Source organism: Corvus kubaryi, unplaced genomic scaffold (genome assembly GCF_017639235.1).
Source record: "Corvus kubaryi isolate FWS band 111438036 unplaced genomic scaffold, C.kubaryi_AGA036_p1.0 37385, whole genome shotgun sequence".
Lineage (NCBI taxonomy): Eukaryota > Metazoa > Chordata > Aves > Passeriformes > Corvidae > Corvus > Corvus kubaryi.
This window is the reverse complement of record NW_024581127.1, coordinates 22,028,784-22,054,501: the sequence shown is the minus strand read 5'-3', so window position 1 is coordinate 22,054,501 and position 25,718 is coordinate 22,028,784. Positions and strand designations below refer to the sequence as shown.

Below are 25,718 nucleotides of genomic sequence, written 5' to 3'. Positions count from 1 at the left end.
GCTTTTCTGTACATTTTAAACACATTTATAGTCAATGTGAACTAGTAATTGCTTTTGTAACATGAACTCCAGTGTAACACCGCACACCAACTTCTAGCCAGAGCATAGCTTCTGCCGTGTAATATAAAAGCTGAGTATCATTAGCATAGCTGACAGAAGTATAGTTTCAAAGCATTTTAATGACAAGGAGGGCATTATAATCCTCCTCTGCTAATGAATCAGTTTGCTTGCAATAATGATTTTACTTTTCTGAAGACAGCCCTTACATTTCCTGCCAGATAAAGATTATTTTCTCCTGACATCTTTTTTACCCTCTCTCTCTTCTTTAAATAAGACATTTTAACCATTCCTTCCTTCAAGGCCTGGCTTATTTTTGTTCCCCGTCACTGTCATGGATGGCTTTGTGTTCCCTGTGTGCTGGCAAGGCGGGCTGCAGGTGTGCAGCAGCCGCCAGCCAGGCAAGGAGTGTGGCCCCTGGCCCAGGGCCTTCAGTATCGTGACCTGCCCTGTTGTCCTTCTGGATGAGGAGTAGATACTGCTTTGGTTTGGAGGCTTTTCAGATGTGTGTGATCCTTTCCTGGCTTGTGTGGGACTGGTGCTAGTTCCAGTGCTGGTTGAGTGTGCAAAGGCAGAGGAGGAGATGGGAGCTGGGCTGTCCAGAGGAGAAGTGAGCTCTTTTAATCCAAGCCCGAGTTTCCACGGAAAGGCACAGTCTGACAGGCCCCCTGCCAGCCCTGGAGTGTGAGGAGGGCATTTTCGGCCAGTGTGGGTGCAGGCAGAGGGCATGGCCTGGGCCTGCAGACGGTGGTGAAGGGATGGGCAGGGCCCCTTCAGGCCCAGTAGGCCTTAAGCCCATTGTGAAATCACGCATTTGGCTCCTGGATCTGCCCGTGGCACCCTCTCTTTGACTCGATGACTCTGCTCCTGATGAGAAATGTAACCATGTAACCAAGTTTTCCTTTGAACTCTGTCAGGGTTACCCTCTGCTTTGTGTGCATAGTGGTGGAAATCTTAAGTCTTTGCATTTTGTCACAAGCAGAAACAAAAACGCCAACATATTTAAACGGGAAAAAGACCTTCATGTGTTAGGCAGAAACAAAATGCTGGAAAGGACTTCCAAATCAAGGATTATCAAAGAGCCATGGTTCTAGCGGACAGTATATACCATAGATAAATAAATAAATATATGTTTAAACGCATTTCAGTGCAGCAGAAAGAAAAAAAGCAATAGTAGTGTATTGTGCTAGTGTGGAAAAAAGAAACTTGGAACAAATGCCCTGGTGTTTACACAGCTAAATGAAAATAATATGGGAAGGTTGGTCAGGCCCAAATGAACCCCATAAAAAGCTTTTCAGGTATTCTGAGAGTTGCATTGGTCAGTTTTATCACATCAGGCTTCTCTGTGTAGCCATCTCTGTTTTGGCATTGTGGATTATGTGAGAACAGGGTGTTGCAACAATCTAGGAACTTCAAGAAGGAGCAGGGAGAAGGGTAGTATTCTTTCCCCATTGAATTGGAGCAAAAGGTTTATTTTCTTCAGCAGAAAGCAGCAGGTATCACCCATTACCTGTTTAGTTTCATCCAAAGAGATTAAGTTCAGTTGAAAACTGTAACATGCAGAATTTTAATGTTTTGTGTTACAAAAAAAAAAAATTTTTTTTGAGGACCAGCAAGGTGTAGTCTCAAAATGCCTGAACTCAATCTATCAGTCTCTATCAGATCTCTACAGATTCTATCTGTAGACTGCTGTCCTACTCAGTCTTCGTGCACAATTTACTGAAAATAACTTTGCTTGTATTTTTTTCCACTTTTAGATGTGGCTCTGTTAGATTCTTCTGTCAAAGCAGTATTGGCAACTCTGGGCGTGTCTTTTGTGAAACCTATGCAGAGGGCTCAAGAATTGCCTTCTCATTGCATTTTTAATACCTAAACTACCTTCAAAATACAAAAAGAATGTACAATGCCTGCTTGAACTATGGCACAGTCAGACATATAAATGACTGGTAAGACAGTAGATAGAAAGGATGACTTGTTTCGCAAAAGGTTGGTAATGTTACAGTTAATTCCTGCTGCCCGAGTAAGTAATACATACCTTGTATTTAGTTTGAAGGCAGAAGATAGTGTGTTTTAAAACCTATTGGCCTTAAAGGGAACGCAGAAGGTCACTATGAAAATAAAAATATTTTTTAAAAAATGATAGAAACAAAGAGTAACTTTCACCCCAACTGCTTTTGAGGAAACAGTGCCCTTGGCATGTGTATTTATAACATTAAGGAATAATGTTAAGGCTGTGCATACTCTGAAAAATCTATTTGTGTGTGTTGTCCTGAAGTTCTGTGGGAATTGTGAGCAATGGGTAACTCTTTGAACATCAACCACAGTATGTAATCCTGTTTATGAAGTGACCCACCTTTATCCTAAAATTAGGTAGAGTTTTTTTTGCCTTGACAGCGTCTGGTGGAAGGATGTTTCATAGCCTCAGTGCTTTGTCAGTTAAAACCCTTCTTTCTCATTTTCAGCCCAAAGTTAATCATGGCTAGTCTATTTGTTCTTACGCCAACTGGATCCTAAGCTTTTCTCTCCCTCATGTTTACCTGCTGCTAGCAATTGTGTTTCTAGTCTAAATGAGCTGCACTTCACATGTTTATAAAAAAAAGAGTTACATCTTCCATAGCTTCATTAATTTTCTTTAAAATTAATCTTTCTTGAACATTTTAAAATGGTTTTCTTAATGTAGTATCATCTGTGACATCATCACTTACCTGTTTCTGCTCAAATTTTTGCCTGGGACATATGGCCTTTTAAAGTGTGATTTGGAGTGGTTTGTATTTGTTGTCAGCTACTGTGTTTTTTTTCTTTCTTTTTTTCCCTTCTTCAATCACAGTTAATATAAGTGTGAGGGATTGTTATTTCACAGAGCTTGCACTCTTCCCTACTAGTTTTCATTTCGACTTTCAGTACAATTTGCAGTAGTTTTCTGTATGATATCTCTGTACTTCTCTAGACTGAAGATACAAAACTTTTGTTATCATTCAGTTTCCTTAGTATTTTCTGTATAAACACACTTGAGTATTTGTCTTGTTAGCTCATCTGTGATGCAGCTGTTTGAAATGAGACTTTTAGACCCTGATGGACTAGTTTAAATGGAAAGAAGTGACTTGAGAATAGTATAGAACAGTTTCAGTCTCTGCCTTGTCATTTGGCCTCAAGACCAGGCTCACTTCTTGATGAGTGTTACAAAAACAGTGTAAACATAGCAGTGATATGGCTGTTTCGGAGTGAGAGTAATTAGTTTATAATGTTGATTTTCTGAGGGCACAAAGGAAATTAAGAGACATTTCCCAGTCCATGGTTACTTGCCTAACCATAGGTCTGCCTCTCCTATTTTTAATCATCCACTATTCTATTTAAGGAGCAAAAAAAAAAGAAAAAGAAAAAGAAAAAAAAATAGAAAAAGAAAAAGAAAAAGAAAAAATGGCTTTACAAACTAGAGCAGAAAGTCTCTTTAATATTGCTGAAAGCTGGAGTGCTTGTAGGAAGCATAAGCCAGCACTGAGCAGTTGCTGATTCTCTCCTGCAGACCAGACACTGCAATCCTAATCTGCTGGATGGCGCATGTTGCACTTTGTCTGTTCGCTTGCGTTTCTACTGATGGAGTCCAAAATGCTTAGGAGAATGGTGCCAAACCAGATTTTCTGACGTGTAGTCGGGATGTTGCCAGGGTGAGCATTTGGAGCTGGGAGCTGCAGAAGACTGTCCCACAGTTGGGATGCACCCACGATCTGATGTTGGATTTTCCTCATGTAGCAAAGCAAATAAAGTGCCAGGCTGTCTGCTTCAGAAATACTATGTGTTGCCACAGTATCTTATGCTGATAGACTGTTGTTGATTAATTTTTTGAGTATTTGAGAATTCATTTTTTATCAGTGCATTGTAATAATTTTCTTACTTTAACCTTTGTATATTTATAATTACAGGAAGCAGTTTAACTGGCAGTGAGATGTGCCTGGTGCTTTCATGTGGCTTCACTGTTTCCAGCTTGCACAGCATTGCTATGACAGTGTAAGCTGGCACATGGTCTTCCTTTTGCTCATCTTGATGCCTAAACCATTGACACTTCCTCACTTCTTGAACCCCAGTTACAGTGTTCACATGCCAGTTCCAGTACAGCCTAAGATGTATTTCATTTTTGCTGGGTTCAAAGATCAAATTTTCTTGTGATGTTGTGAATTCAGAGCAAAATGCAGGGATCTGCAGAAAATGATTAGCAGCTGGTTACCTGTATACAGGACACAGGTTAATTTGAAGGGCCTGTGTGGACAATTAAATGTGTACTTCCCTGCCATGTAAGCAGAAGTCCCTGACTTTATGCACTCTTGCTGCAGTTGAATGAAAAGGTGGTATCTTTTCTGTTTTGGTAGGTCTTGTATAGTGAATGTCCGTGAAATCAACCATTACAATAATATTCCTATGTTCCTATTGTTTCTATTACCCACGTCTTAAAAGAAAAAAAAAGAAAAAAGAAAATTTCTTTAAATTTGAAAAAACCTTAACTCTACCTGTGATGAGTGAACCATAGGGTCTTTATTCCACCGCCTCCAGTAGACTTGCCATTTCTCAGTTTATATGATGTTTCCATTGCTTATTTTAATATTTTCATAAAGTTTCTAAAGTCCAGTCTCTCGTGCATCCTCATTTTTTTTTCATCCAAATCTTATGTCTCATTCTTCTTGTGTATTTCCAGTGATTTACAGTCATGATTCAAATTGAAACATAATGAGACATTAGGCATTGATATGTCAAGCTGTTAGGAAGACGCAAGGGAGATGGCAATTTTCAGTAATTTTAGAGTCTAATCAAGTGTGTGTATGTTGCCTAGATTACAGTGTACTTGTGAATGACACAAGTCCCCTTTAGCTCAGAGGCCAGTAGAGTTCTACGTAGATGAAGTTCAGTTTGGGCTTAAGCTTTCAGGCTTTGCAGCTTTGAATCCCCACATCTGATCTCGGGAAGCGAGAAGCAGCAGGTCAGTGCCTCCATGGTGTTTCAGGCACCACAACACAGGCAGACAGACCTGGAGCCCCGCCGGTGCCGTTGGTGGTGTGGGAGCGTGTTGCTGCCACCTCTGTGCCTAACCTTTAATTATCCTTGATGCTGTGAGTGTAATACAGACTTATTTGTGCAGTTGGCGTGAGACAAGCGTGCCATCTTGTGAGCAGGCAAAATGGGAACAACATGTAGGTTCTGCTGTGGGTGAATGAAGCGTGAGGGTTATGAGCGGAGCTGTTGGGTATTTTTGTTTCAGACTCAAAGGCGATCCAGAGCTGCAACAACTTAGGATGTAAGAGGATGGGAAATCAAATTGCTGCTTTAGATCTGGGAGTCGTAAAGAGCAATTATTTTTCTATTAATAGGCCAAGGCCTATCAAGATGATACGGGATTCAATGATAACGAGGTTATTTTTTTAAAAAGGGAGACTCAAGTCTGTGTTTGGTTTAATCAGTAGATTTTGATGCTGGAGAAGACCCAAGTATCATCTACTTCACAAATACATTGGTTTAATGCAATCTCTGTTCTTTAGGTCATGTATGCATATATATGCTCATCTTGTTATCGACATACAAATGGTTTTACGAATGTCTTATGTCGTTAAGGTTTTTATCTGTGATCTTGGGCTGTTCTCATTACTCATAAGAAGAGAAGCCACGGACAAATTATGAAGATAATTTCTAATTTCTCTCATGTATTCTTATTCTTTCAATACACACTGCTTAACAAAAGAATTGTTTAAGAGATGCTTAAATTTAATTGGCTCTGATTTCATCTCTGTCTTCTTCAAAGGAAGACATCTTTGCATTATAAATCCGGTTGTACCAGATTTCAGGGGGTAAGAAATTTATAGCTAATACTAATCCCTAAAAAATGACTACATCTATTGTGAAACATTCTCTACAGAATTGTCACAGTTTTTGTGTCCTGTATCAGTTAATCAAGTAATTTTAGAAGTTGGATTTTCTCCTAACTGTTAATGGTACAAAGATCACTTTTGCAGCCTTATGTCTTGTTGTTTATCAGATAAAACTGTTACAGGAGTAATTATTTACTCTTGACTGGTCCCATTTTGGGAAGAATTTGCACACTGATATGTGGATGAAACATTTATCTCTTGAGTTGTTTGAAAAAAGAGTTGTGGATGTTCTGAAGCTATTCCTAGACTGGAAAATTAGAAGCAGCCCTAGCTTGGTTTGATCGTCATGGGGAGAGCAAACAGCAACAGATTATTGATGGGCAGCAGTTAGCTGAGCAGAATGACATGATCTGTACTCAGCCAACTGGCTCACATTTGGCAGTCCTTTTATTCAGTTAATGTGATGTGGTTATCTCACCCCATCCGTATTGGACTCTCAGCTTCTCCACCTAATTGGCTGTGTTAATTTGTAGTCCGCACCTTCAGATCTCAGGTACATCCCAAATTCCTTGGCACAAGTTGCAACATTACTTCAAAGAAGGAGCTGTTGTAGCCTCTGCAAGTAGTTTTGGGACTTTTTTTAGACTCCAGAATGCCAGTGAACCCAGAAGTTGCTTTAATAGTTGCTTTCTTTTTATGTGAAAACATGGCAAAAGCTTTCACTCTTTGTGGGATATATCCCAGTGCAACAAATCAGCTCAACATCATTGCTGGATATTTCTTAAAACTGGTGAGGTACCGAATTGGGAATTGAGGTGGCATGAAGGCACCTCTGAGGAGGAAGACGGGAGCAATGTGGTAAGACTTGCTTGTGTACAAGGGATTTCTGAGAGTGGAAATATTAGTGTAATCTCTGGGTTTACCTCTCTGTAACTTTTTAGAAAAGTATTTATATATTTTTTTAAGGAACATTTAGGTGCATTATTGCTGGAAAAGATATACAATGCCCAACTTACTTCAAAATATATCTTCAATAGGAATAAAACAACTGTTCTCCTCGTCTCTGCGGACTGAAGATTTCTACTCTCATTGGTAGTTTTAGTTTCTGTCTATATGTTGCTGCTTGCAGATTCTGCCACCTATGTTGTACTTGTGCTTCTGAAATTACATATTTACCTCTCAGGGGAAAAAAAATATTAAATCTTTTTTTTATGTGTTTTATGATCCTGGCAGATTACTGATGTTTAAATTAAATTTCTGATGTCTGTATGGTCCAGGCTAATGTGAGGGCTTTTGGCACCACCCCTTTGTGCAATAAAGAATCAAAGCCAGTAGAAATCTTCTATCAAAAGCTGAAAGCTAGATTCATAAAATCACTTATGCAGGCATTATGAGATTTTCCCATGGAAAGTTTATGTGGGAGTTCGGGAAAAACTGATTCAAGAACAGCATTATTTGCACTATATATATTCATCCAGCAGTCAGCAGGCTGGTGCTGGCACCCCGTGCCAATTTTAAAGGATTGCCAGCACTCATGAAGTGGCTGCAAGGCCACATCAGCAGAGTATCAAGGAGTCTTCTTATTCCACACCCTCCTTCCCTCTTTTCCGACCAGAATGGAAATGGGTAAAACAGAAATCATACTCCTCAGTGAATGCATGTACTCAATTCTTATGGCTATCCAAAAAATACTGCTGTTTTAAAGCCATTTCATAACAAATTATTAAGGTGGAAGTGCTGTAAGACTAGCTTTCTCATCAGCATTTCACTTCATTTCTCAGCTTCAAAAGAAAAAGAAGAGATAAAAAGGGCAAATAATAGACAAACCACTCAGTGAATCCATTTGCATTCACTTTGGTCTTTTTTTTTTAATGTATTTTACTTTGGGTTTTTTTAAGAAGGTGGCTCTATTTCTCAGTCTGCATGAGGACCATATGATATGTGACGCAAGAGAGTCTTTCCTTGTTAACAGGGATGATTCCAAAGGCGAGGTAATTCACCACTGCTTTGGCTGGACCTAATATTGGGCTCCAACATCAGTTCTGTAATTTCTGACAAATGGCCAAGATTTCTTGAATAGGCACAGCTTTCTGTTTTGCGTAGGGAACACACAATCCACTCTTTTGTTGTGGTTGCCACTGCTGTTGTTTCTCCCCTGTTCACAATGGAGAGTGGGGTTATTTGTGCCGAGTGGAAGAACAGTGCCAAAATTCTGAGTTGCTTATATTTAATGTGATTTTAATTTTTGTGATAGCCATAAAGGGTAAAAGAGGTTTTGTAGTACGGATCCCCTGTATCCTGATCTCTAGTCAAGAGGGCATATTGGTGATGAAAGTTTTATCTGTCACAGGCATGTCAAGATGAGAGTTTACTGGATGATTCAACCCAAATGTCTAGGAACTGTTTATATAGAGAATGCCAAACAATTTCCATTGCTTTTCTTTTTATCTAAATTCTTGAATAAATTACTAAATAAAATAGTCTGTGTTTGGAATGTATGGCTGTGGGATATATGGAAACTCACAGCATGTGGGGGAAAAAGTTAGAATAGGGAAATATAATAGTTTTGTAAACTTTACGTGAATATAGGTACATCATATATAGACTCAAGATTCAATTTGCTGATCAAAGCGTCCAAATAACTTTGGATTTAATAATGTCGGCAATGAATGCTAATGTATGGAAATTGAAAAGCATGGAGCAACTATAGCTAGCCACGCTTACCAGTATTACCCTGAAGCAGGTAGATTTACATTTTTTTGTTTTGTTTTGCAATCACAGTTTGGAAAATGTGTGCTCTTTTCCCTTCTCTCATACTTCTGAATGTGGGTTCTCCTGAACAAGCTTAGACAAGATTCAAGCTAAACAATAGGGCAACATCAGAACCTTTGAAGGCTCAGTTTGGATAGGTACCCAAAGCCAGAGTCTGCTTTGATGTATGTGGGCTCAACTTCGGTTGCCCTTGGTTGCCCTCTCTTACCTATGTAACTTGTGTCTGGAAACCCTTGCCAAATTTAAAAAATTAAAAAAAAAAAAAAAAAAAAAAAGGATATTTTTGCAAACTCATGTTCATCTTGGTTCTCGTCTGGCTGAAAAAGTACTACAATAATGCCCTCTCCAGTGATGATTTAATGTTACTGTTTTAGGTCTAGACTGTAGACTTCTACCTCTTTCCCAGTTTTTGAAATTTCAACCCCGTTTCAAATGGGAGGATTTTGCCTCTAGTTGGAAACAAAATTATTTGAACTTTTCTGGAGTGCTAGCCAAAACCATCCTCTATCTCCCTTGCATCTTTTCCTCTTCTTGCAAGTAATTTATGGTTCCATTTGGCTGAGGTTTTGAGCAAGGGAACTCTGATGCCTTTCTCTCATATCACAGACCTCGCCTGGCAGAAAGGGACAACACATCTCAGACTTGCTTCTCTTGAAGTCAGTGGAGCTTTTGCCATTACCTTCAAGGGAAATAGGATCAGTCTATTGTATTCTTAGTGCAAAAGAACAAATGAGTCATTTCTTGTATCCATACCTGATTACTCTTGCCTGGGAGCCGGGAGGTCACCTTCTTTCCTCACTCTTCATCTCAGAGTAGCACTGTGCTTGCCTCTGCCGGTACACTCAACTCAGATTCAGTTCTGAGTCATTTGCAAACCCTAAACTCCCATTGTCTTCAAAGGACATTTGGATTACAGGGAACACTGAGTTTACTCAGGCTGAAAAGAAATTGAAACATGTAAGATTGCCACACCTGCTAGAAGAGTTTGGCAAGACAGTGGTTGTTTGCCCTAAAGTCAGAATGAACAGTGGGGATGTGATAGATGTGCCCACAGCCTAGGAGGTCTTTGATTCTCTCTAGTACAAGATTGAGGGAAAACTCTACTCCATTGGCAAGAAGCAAACTCAAAACACTTAAAATTTACTTTTTTTTTTTCAGATTTAGATTGTAAAGTGAGAGCTACCAGATGTCACTGCTATCAGGATTGTTGTAATGTTGACATAGATACTGGTCACTTTTATTGGATGTGGGGATATATAAGACTTCTTTAAAAACAAATTGTAGAATGTTGAGAGATAATTAAGGCCTACAAACCCTCTTACTCTTCAGAAAGTAAGCCACTGTCTTAAGCATTGAGGGTAAGGAGCAATTTACTTTTCACAGCAGTAGATGATGCTATCCAAAGGCAGTTGAACCTTCTTTGAAGGATCTGGTATCTCCAAAAGAGAACATCAGACTAAATGGACCTCTGGTTTTGTCTAATAGGGAATGTTCTGCATCCTATAAAGAGTAATGACAGCTAATTAATAGAATTACCAGAAGATTCAGAGAGGATGGCAGGCAGGGCTCTCGAAGGTGTCAGTCCTGGCAGAAGTCAATTACTTTATTGCAGTAAGCAAATCAGGCTGGATTCTCTCCGTGGCACAATAACAGTAGATTGGGGAGCATGCAAAGCAGCACCAATACATAAAAATTAAGCTACTTTTAATATACAAATCTGAGTTTAGATAAATGCAGAACAGAGAAGCAAAGGCATAATATTCTCTGAAAGAGCTGCCTTTTAAAGCTGTTTTGGAGACTAGTTTACATACAAATAAAATGTCAGCTTATCCCATAACTGTCATGATAAATTGGAGCATTTAGATTTTTGCACAAGATGCTCCTTCTGTACCTTATTAAATTACTGGATCTTGGCCTTTTGCCAAGTGCTAGGGTGATGCTTTATTTACTGAAATACATACAGGAGAGAGATATGGACTTGGACACCTAGAGAACCCAGGTTCAGTCACTAGCCAAGAGCTCTGCCTGCACGTCACCTTGAACACCTTGAATTTTTCATTTCTCTGTAGATAATTTAATTTATCCATAAAATGTCAGTGATGTTAGTTTTCCTGTTTCACAAGCTTCGTTGAGTTTTAATAGGTTGTCATGTGTACAGAAGGCTTTTAGGTACTTGATTGGAAGCGAGGCCAAAGGGAATCTTGCCTTGTTGGGCTCTCCCGTCCTGGATGGATGGCAGTGGAGGCCAGTAAGAAATGCAGAGCTGCAACCTGCTGTGCTCAGGAGCCTGTAAATAAAAGCAGTTTTAGAATTCTTCATTTTGCTTGCAAGAGAGCATGAAATTCTCCATCATGTCACCTCTTTAGGCACATCACCTTTTGACTTCAGTTTCTCCTGAAAGTGTCTGTGTGATTACCCCAGGAGTGAGCTTAAACTGAACTAAGTGCCTGGAAGTGGGCTTAAACAATCTATTTTGAAATGCCACTCCTAAACTCTCTTGAAATGACCAACTGTCTGTTTTATACCCGTAGAAAAGGTTAGATTTATTCCAGTGGCTAGATGACTACTGATGTGTGCTGTGCTCTGAAGCATAAGGTAATATAAAAGATCATTGGGAATTAATTCAATGTGAATTAATAAGAGATTTATCTGATGAGAGTTGTTTGAAGGTGGTGGCACTTTGTAGCTTAGCAGGATTTAAGATGTCCAAAAGTGCACCTTTAGAGATTTGAGAACGATCGATGTTGGGGAAGTAAATGTAAATGGGAAGGAGCAAGCCTGAACAGACCACAGCTCTTTTCACTTGTCTCTTTGTTGTACACTTTGTGGGGAAAAAAATTGCAAACAGCCGTTGGCAAATTGGTGATCGGGGACTAAACTGAAGAGCCTGAAAATGCAAAAGAGTAAGAGAGGAGGAGAAAAAACAACACTGTTTTGCTATGATGCTGTTCTGCTAATACGACGTATAAACCATGGTTTCCTCCTTGGACTTTTTAGATTGATGAAGCTATCATAATTTCAGTGAAGCATGCAGAGTGTAGAATATCAAGCAGATTCATTTTGTCCAAATACAAAGTCTGATCCTGCCTAATTTTACTGATACGAGGAAGCATATTTTACCTTGGCAGTTTCAGCCACGAAAGAGTGGACATGCAGTTTGAGGGCTTGTAGAAAAACATGTATAGATTAAAAACTCTTTTGGAATTAACTTGTCAGTTGCTTAGAGCTGTGACATCTTCTGTCTTGTATCGTGTATGAAGACACTTACTTGTGCCAAAGCAGAAAGGAGGTGGTCTTGTTGAAGAGGCAGTTGCTTGTCATTAAGCTTATTCTGCCCTCCCATGGTTTAGGGCCTGATTCTTGGGTTACTTACACAAAAGGGGTTGTTCTTCCCTTCCCTTCTCAGCAGAGAAAAGTTAGGGAGGGCCATGTGTTGGTTGTTTGCTGGCAGGCTTGCTCTGAGAACCACAAGCAAAACTGGGAGAGAAGCATCGTGTGTGACTGCCTCCTGCTCTGTGTCCCAGCTGGAGATGATGGGGATGCGAAGCTGTACATGTCTCTTTCCTGTCATTTCATTGTGCAAGTGTCCACAAGGGAAGGTAGAAGGGCAGAAGCTTTAGCCAGTCCTCTACCACTGCGTCTGAGCCTGGGGTAGTTTGCATCTAATGTAATCTAATTTTCAGTGAGGGCAGCAATTTCACCTGGAGTTGCCAGTGTTATTTACAGATTTTTTTTTATTTTGAAAACGCTTAAATTAGAAAACATGTCAGGTCTTTGAACTGTGGACTGCACTAATGAGCTTGTTAACTTTCTGGTCGTGCTCGGCACAGGTTTGGGCCAGCCCAGTGGGACAGGCTGCCGAGGAGGGCAGGGTGCTGGGTGACTCCTGAGGGACAGAGCCCGCCGCTGAGACACTTTCCCAGAAATTCAGTCTCTCAAAACACGAGCTTTCCAGCTTCGGAGCTTGTGTGCCTTACAGCTGCTTGGTTGTTGTATGGAGAGTAGGGAGGAGGCTCCAGATTGATTAGGACTTTATGTGCTTGATAGAAGCCGGCACTTTGAACACTTTGGGGCTTTTTTATATGAAGCACAGCAGACAGTCTTTGTAGTCTATTTATGTGTAATAAACAGGGTTTTGTTTTGTGTTTTTTTCTTCTGTTTTTCTTTTTTTTTCTTTTTTTTTTTTTTTGTGAAGGAAAAAGAAGTCTAAAAAGGAGAGAAATTAAAACCACAGCATTATTTTCCCATGCAGCTATAGCATGAGTATCCTGCGATCTCACATGATCAGCTGTCCTGCTGGGGTGGAGTGTGGGAAGGTGTCAAAATATGTCTCTCAATTTTATTTTTTATTTTTTCTTAAAAGGGAAAGCCAGATGAATGCCAAAAGCCCTGCTCTCTTCTCTAGCCCTGCAGTAACAAACTACATGAGTGTATGTTATTAAGATGATACAGATTAAATTTCTAGCTACTAACATGCTATCACAACAGCAAAGGGGGAAAAAATCTTGAAAAAATTATGAAAATTAGTCTGATGGTCTCCTTTTAATAATAAGATCACTCCCAACCCCAACAGACAGTGTAGGCTGGAATTCCACAGGGCTTTTTTGTGGTCCTAATGATTTTAATAATACTTTGTGCTATGTAGCACCTTTCATTAGAGGATCACAAAATGCTTTACAGTCACTAATTAATTAAGCCTCACAACAGTCCTGTGAGATAGGTAAGTATTACATGTATATTAAGCTGAGACACTGAGAGTTAATGATTTTTTGCTGCATTATTCTGGGAAAATGATTGATGTTCAAGTGCCGTATGTGCATTATATGTCTTTGTGTGGGTGTGTAATATATATGAGTGTAAAAGTATTAATTTTACTATCCCTTAACAAAGATGTCCTACTTGAGCCTGTTGAATATAAATGTGTATTTTCATTTAACTTTTTGTTGCTGCAGCATATTGACTGATAATATCACAGTCTTCATATACCTTTGACTCAGTTTGCTCTTCATCTGCTTCTGCATCTACTTGTACAAAGATTAGTCAGTGGCATCTCATAAAATTCAAACATATTTCTAGTTGGATTATTCTGTTAAAAAGAGCATGTGACTAAGATCTGACCTAAAACTGCAGCACAAGCACCAGGCAATAACCATTCTGTTGCAATAGGCTTTGATGACAAGCCATCACATTCAGTAAAAGTAATGAGCAACAACAGTGACCTGCTGGGGAGCTGGTGATCAGCAGGTAATTAGCCATTATCTCCACCACTAAAAAACTATTGATTACCAAAATTTGTTTGGGTTATTTTTTTCCTTTTTTTTTTTTTTTAAGAGGTACACTAGTCACCATGGTAATTCATTATCCTGAAGTACAAACTGATTTTAGCAGAAGTTTTTGTTTCCAGGGATAAACTGACGTGAGTGATTGTTGAACAGTAAAGTCTGTATCTTGCAGATGTATGAACAACATAGAGTAGCCTGGCTGTTTTTGAGGGAAAGTACGTATAGCTATTATTATTATTTCTACTTTAAAATAGTGTGAGTGATGATATCAGCTAAAAAAACCCCAAACCCCATGTGGTTTAAAGGTAATTTCAGTGTAAGGAAGATAAGATACAAACCCCTGGAGTACAGAGCCCAAAGACAAGTACTGCAACTTGGGCCTTATCCAAAATTCCCTCTGCTCTAGAAGTCCTTTCATTCACATCAGGCTTAGTAATTCTTTTATTTTGGGCAGATCACTGTTTGCAGTGATGAAAAGGTAGTTCAGTCCCAAAGACTGTTCTTCACTCAGCTTCTTTACTAGCCCCCAACAAATGTGCTTACTATTGCAATGGCATTTTAGAGAAGTGGGAAGTTGCCTGCTAACAACAAAAGTAACACCACTAATTTCATTTCAAGTGGAACACAAGGCAGCCAGCAGAGGTTAACTTAAAACTGCTGATGGAACCAGTTGTTTAGAAGCCATTAACTATCCCATTAGGCCAGTCCCATGATGGTGCATGGGAATTTTTAAGACACTTTCTACAGCTCATTTTCAGCAGTTACTTAAAACTTGTTTAAGTGTTTGGTGAATGTTACGTCTGAGACAATTTTTTGTCTTTTTGTGTGAGTGCATGTGTGTGCAAGAGCACGTGTGTCTGAGGAGAAGAGAGCTATGGGATTTCTCGTGTTTGAGGGAAATAGAGACCAGCAGACTCTATTTGTATAGTGCCCAGTAATAGATGCATGGGAATGTACAGTAGGTACAATAATGTTTTTAAGTAAAAACCGTATTTTGAATGCATAATTTAGGAAGGAAAACCTTTTTTTTTGTTTTGTTTTGCAGATATACAGATCAGCTCTCAAAATGTCTTCTGTGTCTTCCGTGCATCTTCTAAGACAATTGCATTAGCCCGCCTGCTAGTTGACTAATAGAATTAATAATTGTAAAAAGCACTCTAAAGCCACATGCCTTATGAAGTCAATGCTGGGTATGATTTTACAAGTATGTGATCTATTTTTTCAAGTGAAATTGTTAACCGAAAACGTTCTTGGCACACAATAAAACATTGTGCAATCTGTTATTTGTCTTAGAGATAATAATTTCAGAGTGGCTATATTCTTTCTGTATCTAACTTATGACTTGCTAGGGGATGGTTTCTTCAATTTAGGAGTATTGCAAATGTAGTTTTATTTACATAATATGTCTCTGAAAAATGATAGTGGTGGAATTTCAGCGACAAAAAAATCCCCGTGTCTTTTCTTACCGTCCCTTGAGTGAATATCAAACAAATAAATGACAGATGACTTTTCAAAAGCTAGAAGAAAAAAAGAAGGAAAAATACTTTTAAATTCAACTTATTTCTTCTTTCCTTTCTTTCTTCAAGTGTAGAATACTGCATGAGAAGTATCCATTAGAGAGATTGAGTTTTCTTTTTTCCCCTTCATTAACACCCAGACTCACAAATACATTGGGAAAATTAGAACTAAACTATCTAGATCTACTGTCCAGTTAGCCTGTATACAGTCCAGATTTTTCTTTTCTTTAAAGGGACTTTTTTTCTGTCCTTTTTTCTGACTCTCTTCTGTCAGTTGTCACAAAGATAGCAAGTCTGTAAGCTTTCCTTATCTGCCAAAAATATCTGTAACAAAAACATTTTAGAACATTGCATTTAGTCTTGTTTAATTTTGACTGAGGTAACAGTCATGATGTTTACTTTCTCGATTTCTGATTTTTCTTCACTGTGCAGTCAGGACTTCTTTCTCTGTCGTCTGCCACGAATTGCATTTAAACGGAAGTTATTTTAAAAATGGTTTGGGACGTGTAACCAGTAGAAAAATATATACTTAGCTGAACACCTACCAGAGATGCTCAAAGATATTTTTAGTGTGTGTGTTAACCAAGAACATTCATGGAGACTCACAGAGAAGTAGTAATGCTGAAAGGCTGACAACTATATTTATACCATGAATTATATATGTGTGCATGTAGTTTTAGTAGGCTGAGTCTGTATTGTAATAGTTCTCTTACCACAGCAGAAGATACTTCTTTTCTCTTAGTTCTGAGTGACTTCATGGTTCAGAAGTTATTGGGGAAAAAAAAGTACAATTTAGTTCATACGTACCCTGATAGGTGTGGTTGGCATTAAAGAGAAGACATTTGGTTCCAACCATACGTGTCTTCTACAGTAAGGAATCACAGTAGGCATTTAAGAAACCTATTAAGGCCACACGGAGTGTCAAAATTTCTGTAACACTAGCCGGCATTCTGTGTGAAACCCGCTTTGCTGTAGCCCATGCTGCCTGTGGATCAGCTCAACCACAAAGACAACAAAGCCAGCCCAAGACACAAGTTGAACATTTCCCCTAAGAAGTTGTCTGTTTTTATCAACAGAGCATATAGTGCCCTTTCATGTGGAGCAGATGTAAATAAGAGCATGTACAGACGCCTGTTCTTTTATTTTTAACCTCTGTCCCCGGCCTTGCTTCTCAAAGTACTGTTTTGAGAAGGTCGTCTGCAGCTTTCAAGGGTCTGGATACAGCACCATTTGGAGCACATCAGTGCTGCTCCCAGAGTCACCAGGTGGTCCTCCCGTGGCAGAGCAATGTATATCTCCAGTGCCTCTGCAGGGCCCGGCTGTGGCTGGGCTGGAATGGGGACTCAGACTTGAGTCTGTAGCTCACATCTCATGTGTGGTACTGCAGGCTGCTGCCACCAGACCACACACAATTTGGCAAAGAGAAACATCCATCCTTGAATACAGCATTGGCAAAGATTAAGAGCTTAGAAAAGTTGTGGCACATCTGTCTTCTGCCCATAGCTAGCATGTGAACACAAATGGATCAAACCAGCTGGTGATGAATATCAAATCCAGAACCACAGAGTGGAGAGAGCAGGGGAGTTTCATATATGTATTTGTCTTAAATAGGGTGGGGAAGATGAAGTGGATGAGGAATTTGACTTAGTACCTGCATAGTGTGATTACTTGTCCTTCCATAATCTCTCCTGTTCAGAGAGCAGCTAACTCACTGGTGGCAGACTCCCCTTTTCTCTCTGATCCTTATTGCTGTCCTGTCTCAGCTTTTTTAAATGGATCCTGGAAGTGTACTTGCAGATCTAGCAGTAGTGGCTATGTCTACAATGAGGACTGAGCAGAGGAAGGTTTGGCTGATTAGATCCATGTGGATTCCAGGTGTTTTCAGGGTAGATCCTGGCTCAGCCACACAGGGATGTCAAATGTCTGGATCCAAGCCTGTAAAATTTTATTGACAACGGGTTTCCTAATAAAGTTAGTTTCTCTTTGTTTGGCAAATAGAACTAATTACATGAATAATGGACTGTGGGGCCAGACTCTAGAATATCCGTATAATCCTGTTTGAAGTTTATGGGCAGTAGGAGGGGGAACTTCTGCTATAGAGAAACTGATACCTGCTTAGGAAAATACTTTCTCTGAAGCCTCAAGTACTTACTCTCTTAAATCTGTTTTCTCCCTAATAACTTGTTTAAGTTCTTCTTAAGATTATGTCTTTTAGGTGTATTTTTGGAAAGCTACATTATATGTAGTTGTATTGTGTATGAACAGTAGGCTTCAAAAGTTTATTTTTCCACTTAGTTTTTAAAAATTATTTTAAAAGAAGCATTAATTTAAAATTCTTTCTGCCAGTCCATTATCATCCCAAAAGATAATGAAATCTGCAATTCACTGACTCTCATGGAAGTGTTTCTGTAGGTTTGTTAAAGTTCTCTTTTTAGTTAAGTTCAGTCTTAGTGTGCTAATTTTTTAGAAGTTTTCTGCATAGTTTAAAAACCTAATCAACAAAAATTTTGTGAAAAGTTGATGTACTCAATGTATTCATATAATTCAGAATGCTTTTAAAAGTGTCAGGTTTGTAATCTGTTACATATCTTGTATATCTTGAATAATCCTATAGGTTTTTTTTTCTTTTTTTCCCTCTCTCCTTTTTTTCTTTCTTATTTCTTTTTCTGTGGTAGATATGGTCCGGAAAAAGAATCCCCCTCTGAGAAACGTTGCTAGTGAAGGTGAGGTACAGACCCTTGAGTCTACAGGTACTGAAAGTGAAGAGTCTGGAAGAAAAAAAGAATTTTCTGCAGAGCAGATGCAAGAAAACACTGACCAGGGTGATGCGGCAGAGTTAAGTAACAAGGAGGAACTTTGCATGCATGTCCAAGAGCCATCTTCCAGTGTTAAAAAGGACTTGAAAAGCTCCGTGCTGAGTGAAAAGGCTGGCTTCAATTATGAAAGCCACAATAAGGGAGGAAATGTTCCATCCTTCCCTCATGATGAGGTGACAGACAGAAATATGCTGGCTTTCTCATCTCCAGCTGTTGGGGGAATCTGTGAGCCCTTGAAGTCTCCTCAAAAATCAGATGCAGATGACACCCAAGATGTGGTCTGTACCCCGTCAGGAGATGCAGCAGAGACAAATGAGGAGCATCAGATGTCGCCAAAAGCTTCAGATGAAACAGTGCAAGTGCAAAGTGGTCAAACTGATGGCCAAGGCTCAAGCCCGGTCCCCACGGCCTCAAAAAACCCACAAGTGCCTTCAGATGGGGGTTTAAGGCTGAACAAATCAAAAGCAGATTTGTTGGTAAATGATAACCCAGATACAGCGCCTCTGTCTCCAGAGCTTCAGGACTTCAAATGCAACATCTGTGGGTATGGTTACTATGGGAACGACCCCACAGATCTCATCAAACACTTCCGCAAGTACCACCTAGGACTGCACAACCGCACCAGGCAGGATGCTGAGCTCGACACTAAAATTTTGGCTCTCCACAACATGGTGCAATTCAGCCACTCCAAAGACTTCCAGAAAGTCAACCGCACTGTGCTTTCAGGGGTACTGCAGGACATCAATTCCCAGAGGCCTGTCTTACTAAACGGGACTTACGATGTGCAGGTTTGTATGCTTCCAGCCTCCCTGCTTCTGCTCACTGCCTTCTCAGATGCAAAGCCAGTTCTTGCAAAGCCTTTCCTACCTACGTGATTAGTGTGTCTCATATATAACCTGCTTAAGCCTTAAGAACCGTTTTGGTCTATTTTAGCCAGGCTTTCTGCAGGTCTGCTGAGCATCTTGTGCAGCAGAGGAGTATTTGGGTTTTTGACCAGTGACATTTCTGTGTACGATTTAGTTGTTATGGTAATCAATAGTGAGAGATCTTATTCAGCAAACAGGCAAACCACTGAACTGGTAATCATATCTGAAGGATTTACTGTCATGGAAAGAAAAGAGCAAATAATAACGAAAAATAACAACCAGATAGACAAAAGACAGCAGCTGGAAATTAAAAATGTAATCCTAAATTATCAGCTGCTGGGAGTCAAGATTTGGCTTATTGATTCTTTATTAAGATGAAATAAATGGCAACTCTTGGCAGCTCTGAAGTTGTCTTGTGCCAGAAAAACAGGATACACAATGGGTATTTAAAACATTTCAAAAAGTAACAGTAATCCATGCTGTTCCTCACGTTAGTAAGCCTGTAAGAAAAGGATTATTGCCTCAGTCATTTTCTCATCTAGTTGAAGTAGGGAAAAAACTACAGATACTGCTGGGAAAAAAAAAATCTTATTTTTACCATGAAAGAGTGAACTCAGAAGTTTTTCGTGGACTCTCTGTTAGTTTCTTATCAGCTAATATTTAATTAGTTAAAAGAAGAATTGATGGTGCTTTAAAAAAAATCTTTGGTTTGAGCTGAGAGATACAGTAGGATATTTCAGTATTTTATATGACACAAAAATTCAGATTTTAAGAAAAAAACAAACCAAAAGTTTGCATACAATACAAGCTCAAATGTCCATCCATTTTCAAGTGACTGCATACGTGGAAACATTGTACTAATCACCAGATAAAACTCCCAGGGCATATAATAAAATATAATAAAAAGGTAGAAAGGTGAAAATATTTAATAATGCTTACAGAAACTGTAGCCGTAGGAAAGAAATTTTGCAAGACAGGTTAAGATGGCTAACATCTAACTTCAAGGAAGAAACCAAAACCAGGAAAACAAGTCAGGAATTTGAAGCTTTTCAAATGATTTAAACTTTGCCTCTTTTTAAAGAAACTCTACAATTTCTTTGTGGAACAGCAAATCAAACTAAGGTCGTTACTATGCAAAAAAACTGCAATCTTTGAACTGCTGTCTTACTAAAAGATCACTGTCTCATGTCAGACACTCTCTCCTGTCAAACTCTGATTAGAAAGCAAATACGTGATATAGTTAAAAGAGGTTAGAAGTGAATAATGTCAAATTGTGAAATGATGATTTATAATTAGCACATAGTATGATGTTAATACCTGGATTTCCTGCTATAGTTTCAGTTTGCTGACTTCAGGGACAGCATCTTAGAGCAACTGATCCATGTTGTCAGGAAGACATTCAGACTGGAACAGCTCAGGCATACAGTATAGAGGAATTTGAGTTTCTAAACACACTTTCATTTCCTCCAAACAATTGTTTCATTAGGTCCTTGGTTATTTATAGGAACGTTTATGCTTGATTAGAATGAGCTGGACACTTTTCCTTTGCAGTGCTCTCAGAAATAAAACAGATGTGTGAGCTATCTCAGTTTGAACTGATAGAATGAGAAGTAAAACAGCTGAACCTAGACTATACTTGTCTACTAAACTCTGGCAGTAAGATACTGCAGGGGAGACAAAAAGTGGTAGGAAGCAGCCCATAGATAATCTACTTAAGATCAGTCTTTGCTCAGACGAAAAACATTTTCCAAAATAGAACAGACAGCCTATAAAACGTTGGCTATTTATTTGAAAGAAAAAATAAAAAATGGATCTGGAAACTTAATTTTTAAGGGTGCTAGTTTTCCCTGCTCAATTTGGGAATAGAAGATTATGTAAGCTTTTGTGGCAAATGCCATACTTCATCACTTGCACACGCACCAGATGTTGATCCAGAACATGTCATAAGATAAGTAACTGATTAATATTTTTATGCTTTCTCCTCCCCCACTCCTGATTCAGAGCAGCTTTGTGAGATTCATAAACAGAGTAAAAGAACATCTGAAAGTCCCCTTTGCACCCACACATTTTTATATTACTCCTGTATCCATTTTGGAGGGTGTCATGGGTTAGCATTTTTTCTCAGGCATCTGAATGGCTGACGTCTCCCGCCACAACAAGGGACTGTATCGATTGGTGCTCCAGTTAAAATTAGTTCCGTCAAACTCCTGTATAACATGAGAGGGAGCTAAACCTGTATAATTTGTTCATGTAAACAATATTATTTTGTGTAGGTACTGGGCTAAATGAAAATAATCCCTTTGTAATGAACTTGAAGTAGTAATGGACTGGGCTTAGGATCTGATTTATTGATCCCCTTGCACTTAGCAAACTGTTCCGTTGTAGCTGGGCTGGAAGTTATCAATAGATTTACGGTCTCAGGCCACGGAACTGGGCACAGAAGGCAGAGAATGAAGATGACTGACTTTGATCTGGCTCACAGTAGTCGGTTGGAGATCATGGTATATGAAGATATGTAATAGTGAGGGATGCTATGGAGCCCCATCGTTTGCATTCATAACAAAGCAAACAAAAAACAATGGGAAAATGTCGGAGTGCAGGAAAAAACAGTATCTCCTGTCCTATCTGCAGAGATCTAGGGATGGGGTCCATTTGCTGAGGGCTTGGAAAAAGAAATCAAATGCATTTTTGGACTTGTATCACAGAAGTGAAGTTAAACCTCAACCCCAGCCAAAAAACACCCTCTCATCCCTAAATGCAGCTTTTAGAGGGTGTAGTCAGCAAAACTGGGGATATACGTTTGGCTTCACATACAGGTATTCAAATAGTGGGACTGTGTTTTGTAGTACCTGGAGAGGATTTGTCTGGCTACTGTGTAAATAATCCAATCTTTCTGGCCCTACTATTGTGCAGACTTTTACTTGGTATGAATATTTAATCCAGCAAGATTCCTTTGTCTTTTTTGAAAATGTTATTTTCTGTTGAAAATCTCCTGTATTCTTTGTTCCCATTTTTCTCTTGAAAGGTTTTTGGTTCATTGAGTTATAATAAATTCCATAGGATTGGGTAAAATCACTGAGCAGTTTCTGGGAGATTAACTTTCTTGCTGCTATAGATTTCAGAAAACATTCACTATCACATCTCTGAATTCCCAGGGAATGTATTAATCAGCTTTATAGCTTTTATCAAAATAATATTTGAAGTGAGTACAATGGATCTTTTGCTGATGTGCCCCCCATTACTTTTTCTTCACATTTAGTTAATGGATCAATCTCTATAGGCAACTTTGTCTTGCTGGATATTTGAGCCTGTGTAAGGCTTTGTGGATGTGCCTAAAGCAGTAGCCTTTATACTGTATCTAAAGACTTCACTTAAAATAAAATTCATGTGACTAAGTTAACAGCTATGATGCTGAAAGCTATTGCCTTTGCTGCTGTATGATTAAGTCTCCCTCTCTGTTTGATCTAATGACTCTTTAATGTGTATATTAGAGTCTGGAGACAGGCAAGTTGCTGGCAAGTAGACAGTAGGCAGTCTTTTTTCTTACCCCCAATTTTTTTATGAGGAGTAAGTGGGACAGCTTCAACAGGAAGGTTGGAGGTGCTGTCTTCCATATAGCAGCTTATAGCTAAGGCGTAGGACATGCCCAGTGAAGGTGAAGAAGCAGGCTTGGATCCCCTCTGACAGAGCAAGGAAAGGAACCTACTTTTCCTGTTTCCTGAACAAGTGTTCAAGCCATTAGGCTATTGTGTAAGAGGGAGCATGACCCCATTTCCTGGTATGTTTTAAAAGAGAATAGTGTCCCTCAAAGAAAAGACAGAAATGTCTGAATTCAGGTAAGGGTTTCAGATGACATGTCCCAAGGGAGAAGGGTATTTATGCAGCCATGAATAAAGACATACTGCAGTGCTCAGCAGTTCTTATGGTTGATTCATATTGTGTATGCTACCTCTGAGGTGCTTCCTGCTCAGCATGGCCCTGGTTCTGGAGCTTATTGGCACGGATCTACCTCCTCTTCTATTCAGCCATTAAAAAGATTCAGAATTTACAGAAAACTCTTTTTTTTTTTTTTTTAAATCCAGTCCTCTGATTTGGATTGTTTCATGGTTTTAGATCTAGACAGACATATAAGAAGACAAATTTCTGAAAAAAACATGGACTGATAAAAGCCATCCTTAAGTTTCTTGATTGTATTTCAGTGCACCTGGGTGGAGAGGGAGGGAAGAAAAGGAATAAATTGCTGCATTATCTACTACCCCACAGAATAATGAGAGGTTATCAGCTGTTGTTTTCCTCTGTGGTTCTAGACAACCAGTATTCTTAGAGTTGTCCTATACCACTCAGCCTAATGCTTTGTCATATGTGAATCACAGAATGATTTGAGTTGGAAGGGGCTTTAAAGCTCATCTGGTTCCGACCCTCCTGCCACGGGCAGGAACATCTTCCAGTAGATCAGGTTGCTCAGAGCCCCATCCGGTCTGGCCTTGAACACTACCAGGGATGGAGCATCTCTGGGTGGGGCATCCACGATTTCTCTGGGCAACCTGTTGCTGTGCCTCGTTATGCTCCCAGTGAAGAATTTCTTCCTAATACCTTGTTTAAACCTACTCTCTTCCAGTTTGAAGCTGTCCTATCACTACATGCCCTTATAAAAGTTCTTCTTCAGCATTCTTGTGCCCCTTTAGGTATCGGAAGGCTGCTGTAAAGTCTCCCTAGAGCCTTCTCTTCCCCAGGCTGAAAAGCCCCAACTCTCAGCCTGTCTTCATAGGAGAGGTGCTTCTGCCTTCTGATCATCTTCATGGCCTCCTCTGGACTCACTCCAATAGGTCCGTGGCTGCCTTATTCTGGGAACCCCAGAGCTGGATACCCATCCCCAGATGGACCAGGTGGGGTCTCACGAGAGCGGAATAGAGGGGGACAACCACCCCCTATGACCTATTGGTTACATATATGAGTACATATAATGAATAAGGCTAACGACTTCTCCGGGATTTTCACAGCAACTGAAAGCATTTCTGGATGTCCAGCCAGCAGGCTGCTCAGTGTCCTAGAAAGTGGTGGAAGTCCCCACACAGAGTCTGTAAAGGTCTTCCTTTTGTATCCTTTATAAATCACTGGCGAGTTCCATGTGTCTACATGGTGTTACGTCATGGCTGGTTTTTAGTGGTCTGGATTTAAGTATATGAATTCTGGCATCTTTTCTGTTCTCAGGTTAAGACATGTGTGACTAGTATAAAGTCTGGTCTAGCTAGGATTCAGCTGAATGAGAACCAGTGATTTTATTTGTAGGTTCTTCTTTTTATCCTCCACGCTTATATTAACAGTTTGATTGAATATGAAGCCTGAAGGTAAGACTTAAAAAAAATGTAGGGGATTTTAGGGGTACAGATGTAATCATCAGTACTTCTCATGATAAAGATTTTAATTTACATTTTGGGTGGTTCTGGCAAAGGGGCTCTTACAGCTATGGTGAGAATTACTGGAGGCTTAATCAAGTACAGCATTTTCTTTTGTAATATTAGCAAATAAAACCTTAAAGTTTGACTTTGTCATCAGTTAAGGTGACACAGATGCATAAGTGGTTGACATAAGCAAAACAGAAACATGTATATGAATGATTTCATTTTCCTTGCATGGTTAGACAAATGGATCCAAATTTTTTATTGTTTGTCTCACTGACTTAGGCTCAGTTGTCCCTAATATAGGAATTAGGTCTAAATAAACTGAACAACTGTTGCTGCATATGATGTATCCCGATCTCTTGGACCAGATTGTGCCATGCTAGGTTTTGCAGCATATGCTAGAACACAACTTGCATGAAGGTGGATGTCGCACAAGGCGTATTTCATGTCAGCCATGTTGCAGACTCTCCCTGGGGACTTTCCTGATAAACTGAAAGCTATCAAGCTATGTTGAGTGTTGCACCTGCATGTGGGCATACCTGTTTATTTTGAATCTTATTTCTGGGTCATGATGAAACTTGGAGGCTGCCTTGCACACTCGAGAGAGTCACCCTTCAGGAGCACAGGATTCAGTGTCTCTTTTAAATAACTGACATGAAAAAGAAATGGTGGCAGGTAGAGAAATTGGTGGTGGTAAATCACACATATAAATAAGTCCATATGCATGTGCTTGTGTGTATACATATATTTGCTCGTTATACATATACAACTGCATACATGCATATTTATAAATATGTGAAAAAGCACATAAAAGAGGTATTTAACTTCTATATTGACAATAGCTGATAAGCAATGATTTGTATGATTATATGCAGTAGCAGTTCTTTATTTTGCTTCTATGGAGATATTAGCAAGTTTATTCTTCAGAATGATAGGCAGTGATTTACAGCATGTCAGCTGCTAAATAGTAAGTGCCTGGGAACATTGCCTTGCTCTGTGACAGAAATAAGTTACTTGAGCTGCCTTTCAGTGAGAAGTAGTCTATACTAATATTAGAATATTCAGATGGATGGTTTGTAGAACAACTCGTGATGTATTTTCACAGCCTTCAAAGCAAAGTTGTTTATCTGTTGATATTCCTTACCTTACTGCAG

At 39.3% G+C, this 25,718-nt stretch overlaps 1 protein-coding gene across 7 annotated transcripts in view; it reads left to right on the top strand.

The window, feature by feature from the left end:
- The window catches only part of TRPS1 (transcriptional repressor GATA binding 1), a 213,709-nt gene that overhangs the window by 23,573 nt on the left and 164,418 nt on the right, over positions 1-25,718 (top strand). For 5 of the 7 annotated variants that reach the window (XM_042035775.1, XM_042035781.1, XM_042035778.1 and 2 more), the window contains exons 2-3: positions 15,009-15,167; positions 18,156-19,084. In XM_042035775.1, the coding sequence (XP_041891709.1) occupies positions 15,131-15,167; positions 18,156-19,084 (966 nt within the window). In that variant the 5' untranslated portion in view covers positions 15,009-15,130. The remainder of the gene's footprint in view (positions 1-15,008; positions 15,168-18,155; positions 19,085-25,718) is intronic. The other 2 variants (XM_042035779.1, XM_042035780.1) reach the window with 2 other exon arrangements.